Source organism: Meles meles, chromosome X, assembly GCF_922984935.1.
Source record: "Meles meles chromosome X, mMelMel3.1 paternal haplotype, whole genome shotgun sequence".
Taxonomy (NCBI): domain Eukaryota; kingdom Metazoa; phylum Chordata; class Mammalia; order Carnivora; family Mustelidae; genus Meles; species Meles meles.
The window spans coordinates 47,583,786-47,597,511 of NC_060087.1; the positions used below are offsets into that span (position 1 = coordinate 47,583,786).

General features: G+C 33.8%; 1 protein-coding gene across 3 annotated transcripts in view; it reads right to left on the bottom strand.

Annotated features, from left to right (window-relative positions):
• WNK3 (WNK lysine deficient protein kinase 3) overlaps window positions 1-13,726 on the bottom strand; it is a 157,738-nt gene that overhangs the window by 109,843 nt on the left and 34,169 nt on the right. For all 3 annotated transcript variants that reach the window (XM_045994705.1, XM_045994706.1, XM_045994704.1), the window contains exons 3-5: window positions 2,195-2,367; window positions 1,181-1,401; window positions 281-438 (exon numbers count right to left, since the gene is read on the bottom strand). In XM_045994705.1, the coding sequence (XP_045850661.1) occupies window positions 281-438; window positions 1,181-1,401; window positions 2,195-2,367 (552 nt within the window). The remainder of the gene's footprint in view (window positions 1-280; window positions 439-1,180; window positions 1,402-2,194; window positions 2,368-13,726) is intronic.

Consider the following 13,726-nt stretch of genomic DNA (forward strand, 5'->3'; position numbering starts at 1 on the left):
TGAAAAAATAATATCCACCTAATAAATGTAAAAATGATTTACAAACAAGTGGTTATAGATGGTATGTCTGTAAATTTACCCAAAGACACTAACACAAAGCATTTTATGTGACCCCAATAAAGTATAGGTATATAACATAAATCTAAAGCTTGTTACATTAAAAATATTTTAAATTTAGCACTTATATAGCACTAAACCAAAATTAGTTTTAAAAAAACTTTACCAACTTCAACATGAAATGAGACAATCTAGGAGGTAAAAAGAGTAAAGTTATACCTACACTAGTTACTTTACGGTATATTTGAGCTGCATTCTGGCACTCAGAATAAGGGTACTCTGAAGTAGCCATTTCCAGCATACACATTCCAAAAGCATAGACATCTACAGATTCATCGTAGTGCTCTTCATACATCTCTGGGGCCATAAACTCAGGAGTCCCTACAAAATAACACCACATTCACATCTTTATTAAAAAGAAAAATGTATCCACCAATATCACATTCCCTTTGCCGTAAGGATTACCAGAGTTAATTTCTGCTCCCTAAACCAAATTTATAAATATTTGTAGAATACTTGCTATACCTATATAAAGTACTTCAGGAATTTCCTTAACTTTCTATACTCATGGAGTACAATTTGTAACATTCAAGATTAAGTAATGATTACTAAAATCTGGGGTTTTTTTCTTTTTTTCCTTTTTTTTTGTTAATTTTTAAAATCTGTTTTTATTTCTATCCTTCTTTTATAAATTTTTCTGAACTAAATTAGAAAATCCTCTTTCTTAAGTCTTCAGAACCTCTTAATGATCTTTAATATATCCCCAAAAAGAAATATACTAGGATGTCTCTGAAATAAGTCAATATGTGATAGATATTTCAAAGCAAATTCACATTCTAGTCCAGGAGTCAGCAAACTTCTCTGTAAAGAAACAGATAGTAAATATTTCAGAGACAATGGTCTCTGTCACAACTACTCAACTCTGCCACTGTAGGGCAAAAGCACCCACGGACAATACATAAATGAGTGGGTATAGCTGTGTTCCCATAAAATGCTATTTACAAAAATAGGCAATGGGGTCAGATTTGGCTCATGGGCCACAGTTTGCTGATCCCTATTCTAGGTATATACAATTAACAAAATCTCTCTTTATCCAACCAATAAACTATAAAAGTTTAATCACCTATGACACTCTTAGCAAATGATGTTCGCATTAAGGTGGCTAGGCCTAGATCACCAATCTTCACAGATCCAGTGGGTCCCGTGATGAAAATATTGTCACACTTCAGATCCCGGTGAATAATGGGAGGAGTCCTAGTGTGCAAGAACTGCAATCCCTTTAAAATTTGCCTGCACCAGCTCCTTAAGACCTTTGGTTTCATGACTTTAAATCGTTTTAAGTACCTACACAGAGAAATAAAAGACCACATGTAAACACACATACGTAGCTTATTATATGAGTACTATTATGATAAATCATGTAAGCTGGCTGCTATTGTAAGTACTATGCTTGCCATCACTGAACTGTTTTCTATTCTCTGTTATAGAAAAACAATTTTAAATCTAAGGCTTCATTCTTAGAGGAGATATCCTGCCAGGTTTAGCATTTTTTAGTACTTTTAATTCAAAACAAGAATCATTCTAATCAGAGTATCCTTTTGTGGAAAGGTAGCACAATTTTAAAAAGAAAGTTCTTCTCTACTTTCTAATAACTGCTTATATAAGGTCACCAGAGGGTTTAACTATGTAAAATTTTACTGCAAAGATGCTAGGAAACAGAAAAAGTGTATCTCACGTTTAATAGTTATAAACAACTGATTACACCATCAAATGAAAAACTAGTCAGAAATAAAAGTAAATAAACTATAATTATACAGTCCTGCTCACTAGATATGTGAATGTGGTCATACCCTTGAAATTTCATTATTTTTACAAAATGACATTACTTCTAATTCTAAAATTTTATGTGATCCCACAAATATTCATTTCTCAATACTGTATTTTCTTTTTTTTTCAATACTGTATTTTCTAACGAACTTCATTAACATTCCACATTTTTTAACCTGCCCTGAAGCACAGTCACTAGATTCAGATGCTACCTATTCTTTAATCAAGTAGTTATTTTATAAACAACTTTTATGACTCTTGAAAATTATTTCCAAATAAAACTTCATTGGCACTGTCAGAGTCAACTTACGTCTTTAAAGTTCCTGATGTCATAAGTTCAGTCACCAATACAATACATTTCTTTCCTTTTAATATAGATTCCCAGGAATCATAAAATCGAACTATATTGGGATGTTGGAGACCCTTTAACATTTCTGCTTCTTCCTTGAACCTTTGCTGCTCAGCTTTGGTTAATTTCCGATCCTGAAATGGAATAAGAATTTCCAAATTAGGGGCGCTTGGGTGTCTCAGTGGGTTAAAGCCTCTGCCTCTGGCTCAGCTCATGATCCCGGGGTCCTGGCATCGGGCCCCGCATCGGGCTCTGCTCGCTGGGGAGCCTGCTTCCTCCTCTCTCTCTCTGCCTGCCTCTCTGCCTACTTGTGATCTCTCTCTGTCAAATAAATAAATAAAATCTTTGAAAAAAAAAGAATTTCCAAAGTAGAGTCTAGAAATTCTCATGCACATGTATAACATCGCTCAAACGTGCCGTATTCTGTTGTTTTCATTTATGTATGTATTTATCTTCACCTGTCAATTTTTTTTCTCAGGACCTATATAATCACTGATATATTTTATTAGGTGGATGCTTTGACTCCTCCCATTCAACAATGCAGCAGCTGTCATAGTTCAAAATTATGTTATAAATCTACCTGTAAAATAAATCAATACCTTAAAAATCAATACTTCATATGGTAACTAAACTTTCTGTGATAATCATTTCATAATATATACATATATCAAATCATTATGCTGTATACCTTAAACTTATACAGTCTTATATGTCAATTATATCTCAATAAAACTGGAAAAATAAACAAAATTTCCTTTACTGGAAAAGAAAAACAATGTATCAAAATGAAAAAAAGTAGTAATAAAAACAAATAGGAAGTTTCCCTAAATCCTAAATTTCCACATCTATAGGATCTACAATGTCAGGACAGGAATAATCAGAATGTTAGACATGTACGCATTTATTCTGGCTAAACATCTGAATTGCCAACATATTTCCAGACAGAAATACAAGATTACCATCCAGTAAAATACCTTCAAACAGGAACTGGACCTCTAATCTGCTACATTAAATTCTAGAAGTCAAAGGAGCAGTGTTTACAGAATTCTGAGGGAGGACTATAACCTTAAAACTCTGAACCCAGACAAGCTACCAACCAAATTTATAAGGGAAAAAGAAACACATCTTCATGAAAACAAGGACCCAAAGTTTACCATACCATACACCCTTTCTGAAACTATTACTCAAATAATTTCAATAAAAATCTAGCCAAATTGGGGTGCCTGGGTGGCTCAGTGGGTTAAGCCGCTGCCTTTGGCTCAGGTCGTGATCTCAGGGTCCTGGGATCGAGTCCCGCATCGGGCTCTCTGCTCAGCATCGAGCCTGCTTCCCTCTCTCTCTCTCTGCCTGCCTCTCTGTCTACTTGTGATCTCTCTCTGTCAAATAAATAAATAAAATCTTTAAAAAAAATCTAGCCAAATAACATCATTAGAAAAGGAGAGTATGACATACAATAAACAGCATGTAATTTCCAATAATGCTTAGTCAAGGCTAAGTAATCGTGGTTAATGTGGTTATTAAAATTGAATGAATTTTCTAAACAATAATTTAAACAGAAGATGGGGGTTAAGGAGGGCACTGGTTATAAGCACCTGGTGTTATATGGAAGTGCTGAATCACTATACTGCGTACCTGAAAATAATACTTTACTGTATGTTAAGTAACTGGAATATAAAGAAAAACTTTAAGGGGCTTCTGGCCAGCTCAATCAGAAAAGCATGAGACACTTGATCTTGGGGTCATGAGTTTGGGGCCCATGTTGGGTGTAGAGATTACTAAAATAAATACATATTTTTTAAAAGAGGGAAAAAAAGGAAAACTTTTAAAAAGAGTTTTTTTTAGAAGACTTCATGATGACCCTAGTAAAGCAGCACATCAGAGCTGTGGCAATTTCATTTTTGGTTACTTTATTCACATTATTCCTTGTTGTGTATATGGAAATATGTAAAGGGATATTCAGTGCAGCATGGATTATAATTGTGAAAAATGAGAAACAACTAAAATGTCAATAATAAAGTTTATTATATACCAGGTACTGCTCTAAATTTTTTAATATATTGATACATTTAGTCCTACAACAATCCTTTAAGATAGGCATTACTACTGTCATCTTCATTTTGCAAATGCAGAAACTGAGGTTAAGATGGTTAGGTAACCTGCCCAGAATCAAATGGGCTAAATGTGGGTTATAGCCAAATAACAAGTTAAAAGAATGAGGTAGATCTATGTATACCAATGTGGATAGATCTCTAAGACATTCTGCTGAGAAAAAAAAGCACTCAGAAAATATTACAAGATGATAATTTGTACATAAAAAACCCATCATCAACAATGCTTTATTTTCTATTACATATTTAAATGCATAGATATAGGATGAGACAGATACACAAATGAGTAGCTGCAATTATATCTGGAAGGGAGAAGATTGGCATCTGAGTCTTTTCTTCAGATGATGACGAACTATATGGTATACCTCATAGTCACTCAGCAGTATCTTTTACTTTACTGAATATCTTTTATGTGACTATGTGAAGCTTAGTCTCCTAAGACTTTTTATATTTAACTTTCTCATCCATCTGGAGTTTCCGGTACGTGCAGTCTTTTCATCTCAATGGTTAATTGGTTGTGCTAGCACCACTTAAACTACTCTTTTCTCACTGACTTGAGGAACATGTTTGTTGTATATTGTCTCTAGTTATACTGGATTCTGCTTCTTTTCACTAATCTGTCCATTCCTATGATAGTGGCTTTCAGTATGTATAATGACTGATAAGACAAATCACTTCCCTATTCATTATTTTCTTGGCTTTCTCATCTCTTTATGTTCCATATAAACATTAAGATCATTTTTCCAGGGCGCCTGGGTGGCTCAGTGGTTTAAGCCACTGCCTTCGGCTCAGGTCATGATCTCAGGGTCCTGGGATCGAGTCCCGCATCAGGCTCTCTGCTCGGCAGGGAGCCTGCTTCCCTCTCACTCTCTCTGCCTGCCTCTCTGCCTACTTGTGATCTCTCTCTGTCAAATAAATAAATAAAATCTTTAAAAAAAAAAAGATCATTTTTCCAATTAAAACAAAAGAATCACTTGGAATATAATTGGACTTATAGCAAATATACAGACATTAATTTGGAGAAAACTGTATCTGGAAGCCATCTAAGAACATGGTGTGTATCTTTCCATTTGTCCAGAGTTCCAGTAAGGTTCTCTGGGGGGAGAGGGAGAGCGAGGAGAAAGACCTGATACTCTCTTAGCTTATTTTTTTCCTGAGCCACATATTTAATTGTAATTTATTTAAAAATCACTTAGGGGCGCCTGGGTGACTCAGTGGGTTAGAGCCTCTGCCTTCAGCTTGGGTCATGATCCCAGGGTTCTGGGATGGAGCCCCACACCGGGCTTTCTGCTCAGCAGGGAGCCTGCTTCTCCCTCTCTCTCTCTGCCTGCCTCTCTGCCTACTGTGATCTCTGTCTGTCAAATAAATGGATAAAATCTTTTTAAAAAATCACTTAGTAAAACTGATTCTTTCTGATGTATAGTTCCTTAAGTTTCGACAAATGCATAAAGTGTATAACCACTGCCACAATTACACACAGAACAATTCCATTGATTTCACCCTCCCCCCAACACACACAAATTCCTTTGCACCATCCATTTCTAGTCAAACCCTCTTCGTACCCTTAAACTCCAGACACTAATCATCTATTTATTATTCCTATAATTTTGCCTTTTCTGGAAAGTCCTATAAATGGGAAGAAAGTATACATAGCCTTTTGAGTCTGGCACAATGTCTTTTAGATTGATCCATATTGTTGTATCAATAGTCTGTTGTTTTTAATTGTTGAATAGTATTCCACCTATGAATGTACCACAATATGTTTATCCATTCCCAGATGAAAACATTTGGGTACTTTCCAGTTTGGGGCAATTACAAATAAAACTACTATAAACATTCACGTACAACTGTTTGCATGAATGTAGGTTTTCTTGGATAAATGTCTCAACTGGGATTGAAGGGTCATATGGTATGTTTAACTCTGTAAGAAACTGAGAGTGCAAGAATGGTTCTACCATTTTGTATTCTCAACAACAATGTATTAGAGTTTCTCCACATTATCCTCACTAGCAGTTGGTCCTGTCAGGATTTTGTTTCATTTGGTTGGTTTTTAGCCATTTCAATAGGTGTACTGGGTATCAGATTGTGGTTTTAATTTTCATTTCTTTAATGATTAATGAGGGTGAGCATCTTTTTGTGTGCTTACTTGCTATACATCTATCTTCTTTGCTGAAATATCTGTTCCAATCTTTAATCCATTTTTTAATTAGGTTGTTTTATCTTATTGCTTTGAGAATTCTTTACAGATTCTGGATGCAAGTCCTTTGTCACATATGAGATTTGAAAATATTCTCTGCCACTCTGTGGATTATCTTCTCATTCTCTTAATAGTGTCTTTCATAACACAAAATATTTTAAGTTTGTTGAACTCCAATTTATTGATTTTCTACTTTTATAGATCATGTTTTCATTGTTATATACAAAAACTCTTTGCCTAACCAAAAGTGAAAAAGATTTTCTCAGGTTTTCTTCTAGAGGTTTTACAGTTTTATGTTTTACATTTTTAGGTCTATGATCTATTTTGAGTTAAATGTTGTATAACATGTGAAAATTAGGTGTAGGTTCATTTTTTTTTTTAGTATGCATGTATAGTTACTCAAGCACCTTTTGTTGAAAAGACCATCCATTCTATGCAGAATTGCCATTGTATCTTTTTCAAAAATCACTTGACCAGGAAGCAGCTGTGTGGTTCAGCTAGTTAAGCGTCTGCCTTCAGCTCAGGTCATTATCCTGGGGGTCCTGAGATCAAGCCCTACATTGGGCTCCCCACTCAGCATGGAGTCTGTTTCTTCCTCTCCTGCTCCCCACTTGTGGCTCTCTCTCTCAAATAAATAAATAAAATCTTCCAAAAAAATAAACTACAAAATAAAATAAAAATCACTTGACCATATCTGTTTTGGTCTATTTCCAAATTCTATTCTGTCCCACTTATCTATGTGTCTATCTTTTTGCCAATACCAAACATGTCTCAATTACTGTAACCTTGGAGTAAGTCTGAAAAATCAGTTAACATGAATTCTTTAAACTTCTTTATCAAAATTGTTTTAGCTATTCCAGTTCCTTGCCTTTCCATATTAATTTTTAAATCAGCTTGTCAACAACTACAAATATTCCCACTGGGATTTTGATGTAATTGTCTTGAATTTATAGGTCATATGGAGAAAATTGACATCTTAATATTAAGTCTTCCAATCAACCAATCCATTTATTTGGATCTTCTTTGATTTCTTTTACTTTTTATTGGCTTTCAGCATATAGATAATGCACATACTTTATATATACCTAAGTATTTTTCTGGTGCTACTGTAAATAGTATTTTTTTAAATAACAATTTCATGATAGCATTTCTATACACTAATAATAAAGTAGTAGAAAGAGTAATTAAGAAAAGAATTCCATTTACAATTGCACCAAAAAGAATAAAATACCCAGGAATAAACTTAATCAAGGAGGTGAAAGATCTTATACACTGAAAACTATAAAACATTGATAAAAGAAATTGAAGATGACACAAAAACATGGAAAAATATTCCATGCTCACAGACTGGAAGAATTACTATTGTTAAAATGCTCATACCACCCAAATGATCTACATATTCAATGCAATCTCCATCAAAATACCATCAACATTTTTCACAGAACAAGAGCAAAAAAACCCTAAAATTTTTTATGGAACCATAAAAGACCCCAAATAGCCAAAGAAATCTTAAGAAGAAAAATAAAGCTGGGAGTATGACAATTCCAGATTTCAAGATGTACTACAAAACTGTTGTAATCAAAACAGTACAGTACTGACACAAAAACAGACACATAGGTCAACAGAAAAGGACAGAGAACCCAGAAATAAAACCACACTTCTATGGTCATTTGATCTATGACAAAGGAGGCAAGAATATACAATGGGGAAAAGACAGTCTCTTCAATAAATGGTACTGGGAAAACTGGACAGCTACATGCAAAAGAATGAAAACAGACTTTTCTTACACCATACACGAAAATAAACTCGAAATGGAGTAAGGACCTAAATGTGAAACCTGAAACCATAAAAATCCTAAAAGAGAACACAGGCAGTAATTCCTTTGACATTGGCCATAGCAACATTTTTCTAGATATGTCTCCTAAAGAGAAAACAAAAACAAAAATAAACAATTGGGACAACATCAAAATAAAAAGCTTCTGCACAGCAAAGGAAACCATCAATTAAAAAAGTCAACCCACTAAATGGGAGAAGATATCTGTCAATGTTGTATCTAATAAGTGGTTAATATGTGAAATATATAAAGAGTTCATATAACTCAACATCCCCCCCCAAAAAAATGTGATTTAAAAAATGACAAGGGGTGCCTGGGTGGCTCAGTCAGTTAAGCAAACAATTTTTTATTTCAGCTCTGGTCATGATCTCAGGGTTATGAGATCAAGTCCCGTGTCCAGCTTCACAATCAGCAGGGAGTCTGCTTGGGATTCTCTCTCTTCCCCTGCTCTCCTTGTGCTCTCTCTCTCTCTCTAAAATAAATAAATCTTTTTAAAAATGGCTAGAGAATCCAAACAGATATTTTTCCCAAGAAGACATACAGATGGCCAACACACATAAAAATATGCTCAATATCACTCATCATCAGGGAAATGCAAATCAAAATCACACTGAGATATCACACTGAGATGTCACACTGAGATGTCAGAATGGCTATAAAATCACACTGAGATGTCAGAATGGCTATAAACAAAAAGACAAGAAATAACAAGTGCTGGTGAGAATGTGGGAAAAAAGGAACCCTCACGTACTGTTAGAAGGAAGGTAAATTGGTGCGGCCACTCTGGAAAACAGTATGGGGGTTCCTTAAAAACTTAAAAACAGAAATAACATATGATCCAATAATTCCCAAATTAAAACACTAATTCAAAACTACATATGCACCCCTATGTTCACTGCAACATTATTTACAACAGCCAAGATATGTATGGAAGCAACCTAAGTGTCTATCAATAGAGGAATGGATAAGGAAGATGGGTATATATATTTACATTGGAATATTATGCAGCCATAAAAAGTTAGGTAGTGCCACTTGAGACAACATGGATGGACCTGTTTATTTTTTTATTGATTTTGCTAAGACATTAACAATATTGAAAAAAATGATGTAACAGTTATCACTGCCTTTTATTGTATTTTAATAAAATGTTTTTTTTTTAAAGATTTTATTTATTTATTTGACAGAGAGAGATCACAAGTAGGCAGAGAGAGAGGAGGAAGCAGGCTCCCCACGGAGCAGAGAGCCCGATGTGGGGCTCGATCCCAGGACCCTGAGATCATGACCTGAGCCGAAGGCAGCGGCTAAAATGTTTTATTCTCACAGCTTACAATGTCCATTGCTTTGTTTTTGTTTTTGCGAGTACTTTAACATGCTGAACTTACATTCCTATGTTACTTTTATTTTTTAATTAGGAGTGGCTGTTGAATTTTGTTAAATGTTTCCTCAGCATCTATTAATGTGATCATATGGTTTCTTGATAGGTTCCTGATACAGAATTATTCTTAAAATCATTAAGGCCTACCTAGTTCCAGCATATTATTCTTTTGATCTACTGATGAATCATATTTGCTAATATTTTGCTAAGGATTTTGACATCTATATTAATATGTGAGATTAGGCTATAGTTTTCTTTCTTTGACAAATATAAGGATTTGTATTGAAAATACACTGGCTTCATGAAATTAAGTGGAGTTAAATAATTTTAACATTGGAATCACTTGTCATTTAAAGGTTACCTAGATATCAAGCTCTGGATTTACTTGTTTCTAATGTTCTTTTATGTATTTAAATTATAAAAAAAATTAAAGCATAAAGAATAAGGTGTAATAACCAGCTCTGTTGAATTTTAACATTGTGCCAAATTTACTTTTATTTTAAACAAGACATTAGAGACATAGTTGAAGTCTCCTAGATATCCCTTCTTGATTCTATCCCCTTCCTTTCCATTCCAGAAGTAACTACTATATGAATTAGGTTTTTAATCCATACACATTTTAAAAGTATTTTTATTATATGTTTGTATCCATAAGCAATATAGTTTTACAGGTGTTAAAGCTTCATAGAGGTGGTTATCATGTGTTACGTTCCTTTTGCAAATTATTTTGTTTGATATTACATTTATTTTTCTACTTTGATATGTATAACAGTTTATTTTAACTTGCATAGTATCTCATTATCTAGTTCTACCATAATTTATGCATTCACCCACTGAAGGATATTTGGGTTGATGCAAGTTTTCTCTATTATAAACAATGCTGCATTGCATATTCTTGGATGCCTCCTTGTCCCGGTATTAACAGAAACAAAAAAGAATTTAGATCACCTTTCTACAATAACTGGCCTATTCAACTTTTCTACTTTTTCTTGGGTACATTTTGGATTATATTTTGTTTAAGAGCAATCCATTACTTAAGACTTAAAATGTATTATCAGGGTTATAGGTAGAATCTAGATGGTGGATATAATGGATGTTCTAGGCAAGTCTTTCAATTCTGCTCTATATTTGAAGTGTTTCATACTAAAGTATTGGGAAAATTTTGTTGGTAAAGTTGCATATAATGTTCTCCTCTACTTCTTTGACTCTTTTACAGAGCATGGCTATATTTCATTTGTTATTTCTCCTCTCGTGTATTTTTGCCTTCTTTATTTTTCTTCATCAGGTTCATTAATCATTTTCAGAAAGCCAAAGTGAGTAGAATTTATTTATCCTATTTTCAGGTTTATAATTCCTTATTAATTTCAGCTATCTTTATTTCCCTCTTACTTTATTTTGCCTTATTTTGTTGTTATATCCCTAATGTCTCAAAATTACCATATACCTTTTAGGTGTTAAGTTTTCTTCTGGGTATAGCTTTTGCAATGACCCACAAATTTTGTCATAATGTCCTCTTTTTTATTGCTTTCTGGGTAGTTTATAATTTCAGTTTGGATTCTCTCTTCTTTCCAAAATTTATCTAGAAGTATGATTTCTGATTTCCAGTTAAGAATCTTTTGGTTGTTTCATTATTTCTAATTTTACTGAGGAATACAGAATATAAAATCTCTTTATTTAACTTAATGTTTTCTTTAGGCCACCTAATTTGACCAACTTTTTAATAAAAATTTGTATTCTCTTTGAAGGATATATAGTACTATATATCCACCAGATGAAGTTTGTGGACTATATTATCTAGTTCTGTGTTTATTCACTTTTTGTCTACTAGATCGGTCCTATTTTGAAATAATAGGACCTGAAATCTCCGACTATAGCCATGTTTATCCATTTTCATCGAAACTGTTACAGGTTCTTAGTTTAAATTACTAACCAAAAATATTTTGTGTGCCTATGACTCTTTCATATATTGTCTTAAACTGTGAAGCAAATAATTTCATAAAACCCTATTCAGTGCTCTAAGTTTACTTCCTTCCTTCTGTTACAGATATTAATATTGCCACTCCTGCTTTCTCTTTCTTGTTCATAATTTATCTTACCTTTCTTTACCACTGTCTTAAGCATGTTTTTAGTAAACAACACGGGGATTTTGTCTTTTAACCTCATTTAACAGTCTCAGTTTTTTAACAAGCAAATGCAATAGGAACATATTTGATTTAGCACATGATATACTTAATTTTATTCCTTCTATCTTATTCAGGCTGTTTATATATTTTATTTTTTGTTTCCTTTATTTCTATTAACTTAGAAATATATTACATTTTTTCATTTTCACAAGTGGTTAGCTTCCTCTTCCTGACACTCAATATCAAACACCAATAAACTAGGGGTGCCTGGGTGGCTCAGTGGGTTAAAGCCTCTGCCTTCGGCTTCATGATCTCAGGATCCTGGGATTGAGCCCCGCATCGGGCTCTCTGCTCAGTGGGGAGCCTGCTTCCCCCGCCCCTGCTTGCTTCTGCCTACTTGTGATCTCTGCCTGTCAAATAAATAAATAAAATCTTAAAAAAAAAACAAACACTAATAAACTAATTCAGCAAAGTTGCAGGATATAAAATCAACATTCAAAAATCAGTTGTCTTTCTATGGACTAAAATTAATAATCCAAAAAGGAAATTAAGAAAGCAATTTATTTACAACAGCATCAAAAAAATAAAATATGTAGGAAGAAATTTAATTAAGGAGGTGAAAGACTTTAACACTGAAAACTACAAAACATTGCTAAAATTAAAGAAGACATAAATAAATGGAATTTAATGGCTGGAAGGCTGAATACTGCTAAGTGTCAATGCCAAAGGAGATCTGCAAATTCAAGGCAATCCCTATCAAAATCCCAATAAGGGGTGCTTAGGTGGTTTAGTCAGTTAAGCAACTGCCTTCAGCTCAGGCCGTGACCTTGGGGTCCTGGGATGGAGCCCTGCGACAGACTCCCTGCTCTGCTAGGAGTCTGCTTCTCCCTCTACCCCTCCCTCTGCTCTCTCACACAGTCTCTCAAATAAATAAAATCTTAAAAAAAAAACAAACCCAGTGACATTTTCTGGAGAAATTAAAAAAAAAAATCCTAAAATTCATGGGGAATCTCAAAGCATAGAACTAACAAAAGAAAAATAGGTAAACTGGACTTATGCAAAATTTACAACTTTTTTACATCAAAGGCACTATAACGAGAATGAAAAGATAATTCACAGCATGGGAGGAAATATGTGTAATTCATATAGCTGATAAGACATTAATACTCAGATCATATAAAGAACTCCTACAACTCAACAACCAAAAGACAAACAACCCAATTTAAAAATTGGTAAAGGACTTGAATATTTATTTTTCCAAAGAATTAAATATAAGTTGACAATAAGCACATGAAAAAAGGCTCAATATCACTAGTCACTAGGGAAATGCAAATCAAAACCAAAATGAGATAGTACTTCACATCCATTAGGATGGTTACTTAAAAAAACAAACAAAACAAGAACAGAAAATAACAAGATTTGTCCAGGATGTAAATAAATTGGAACCTTTGTGACTTGCTGGTAGGAATGTAAAATGGTGCAGCCCTGTAGAAAACAGTATGGCAGTTCCAGGAAGGTTAAACATAGAAATACTATATGATCCAGCAATTCTACTTCTAGATATACACCAAAACGAATTAAAAGCAGAGACTTAAACAAATATTTGTATACCAACATTCATAACAGCATTAGTCACAACAGCCAGAAGAAACTACACAAGTGTACATCAATGGACCAAATGGATAAAACAAATGTGGTATATACATACAATGTATGTATGTTCAGCCTTAAAAATGAATGAAATTCTAATACATGCTACAACATGGATAAAACTTGAAAACATTATGCTAGGTGAAGTAACCCAGATACAAAAGAACAAATATTGTGTGACTCCAGTTTTACAAGGTATCTAGAAT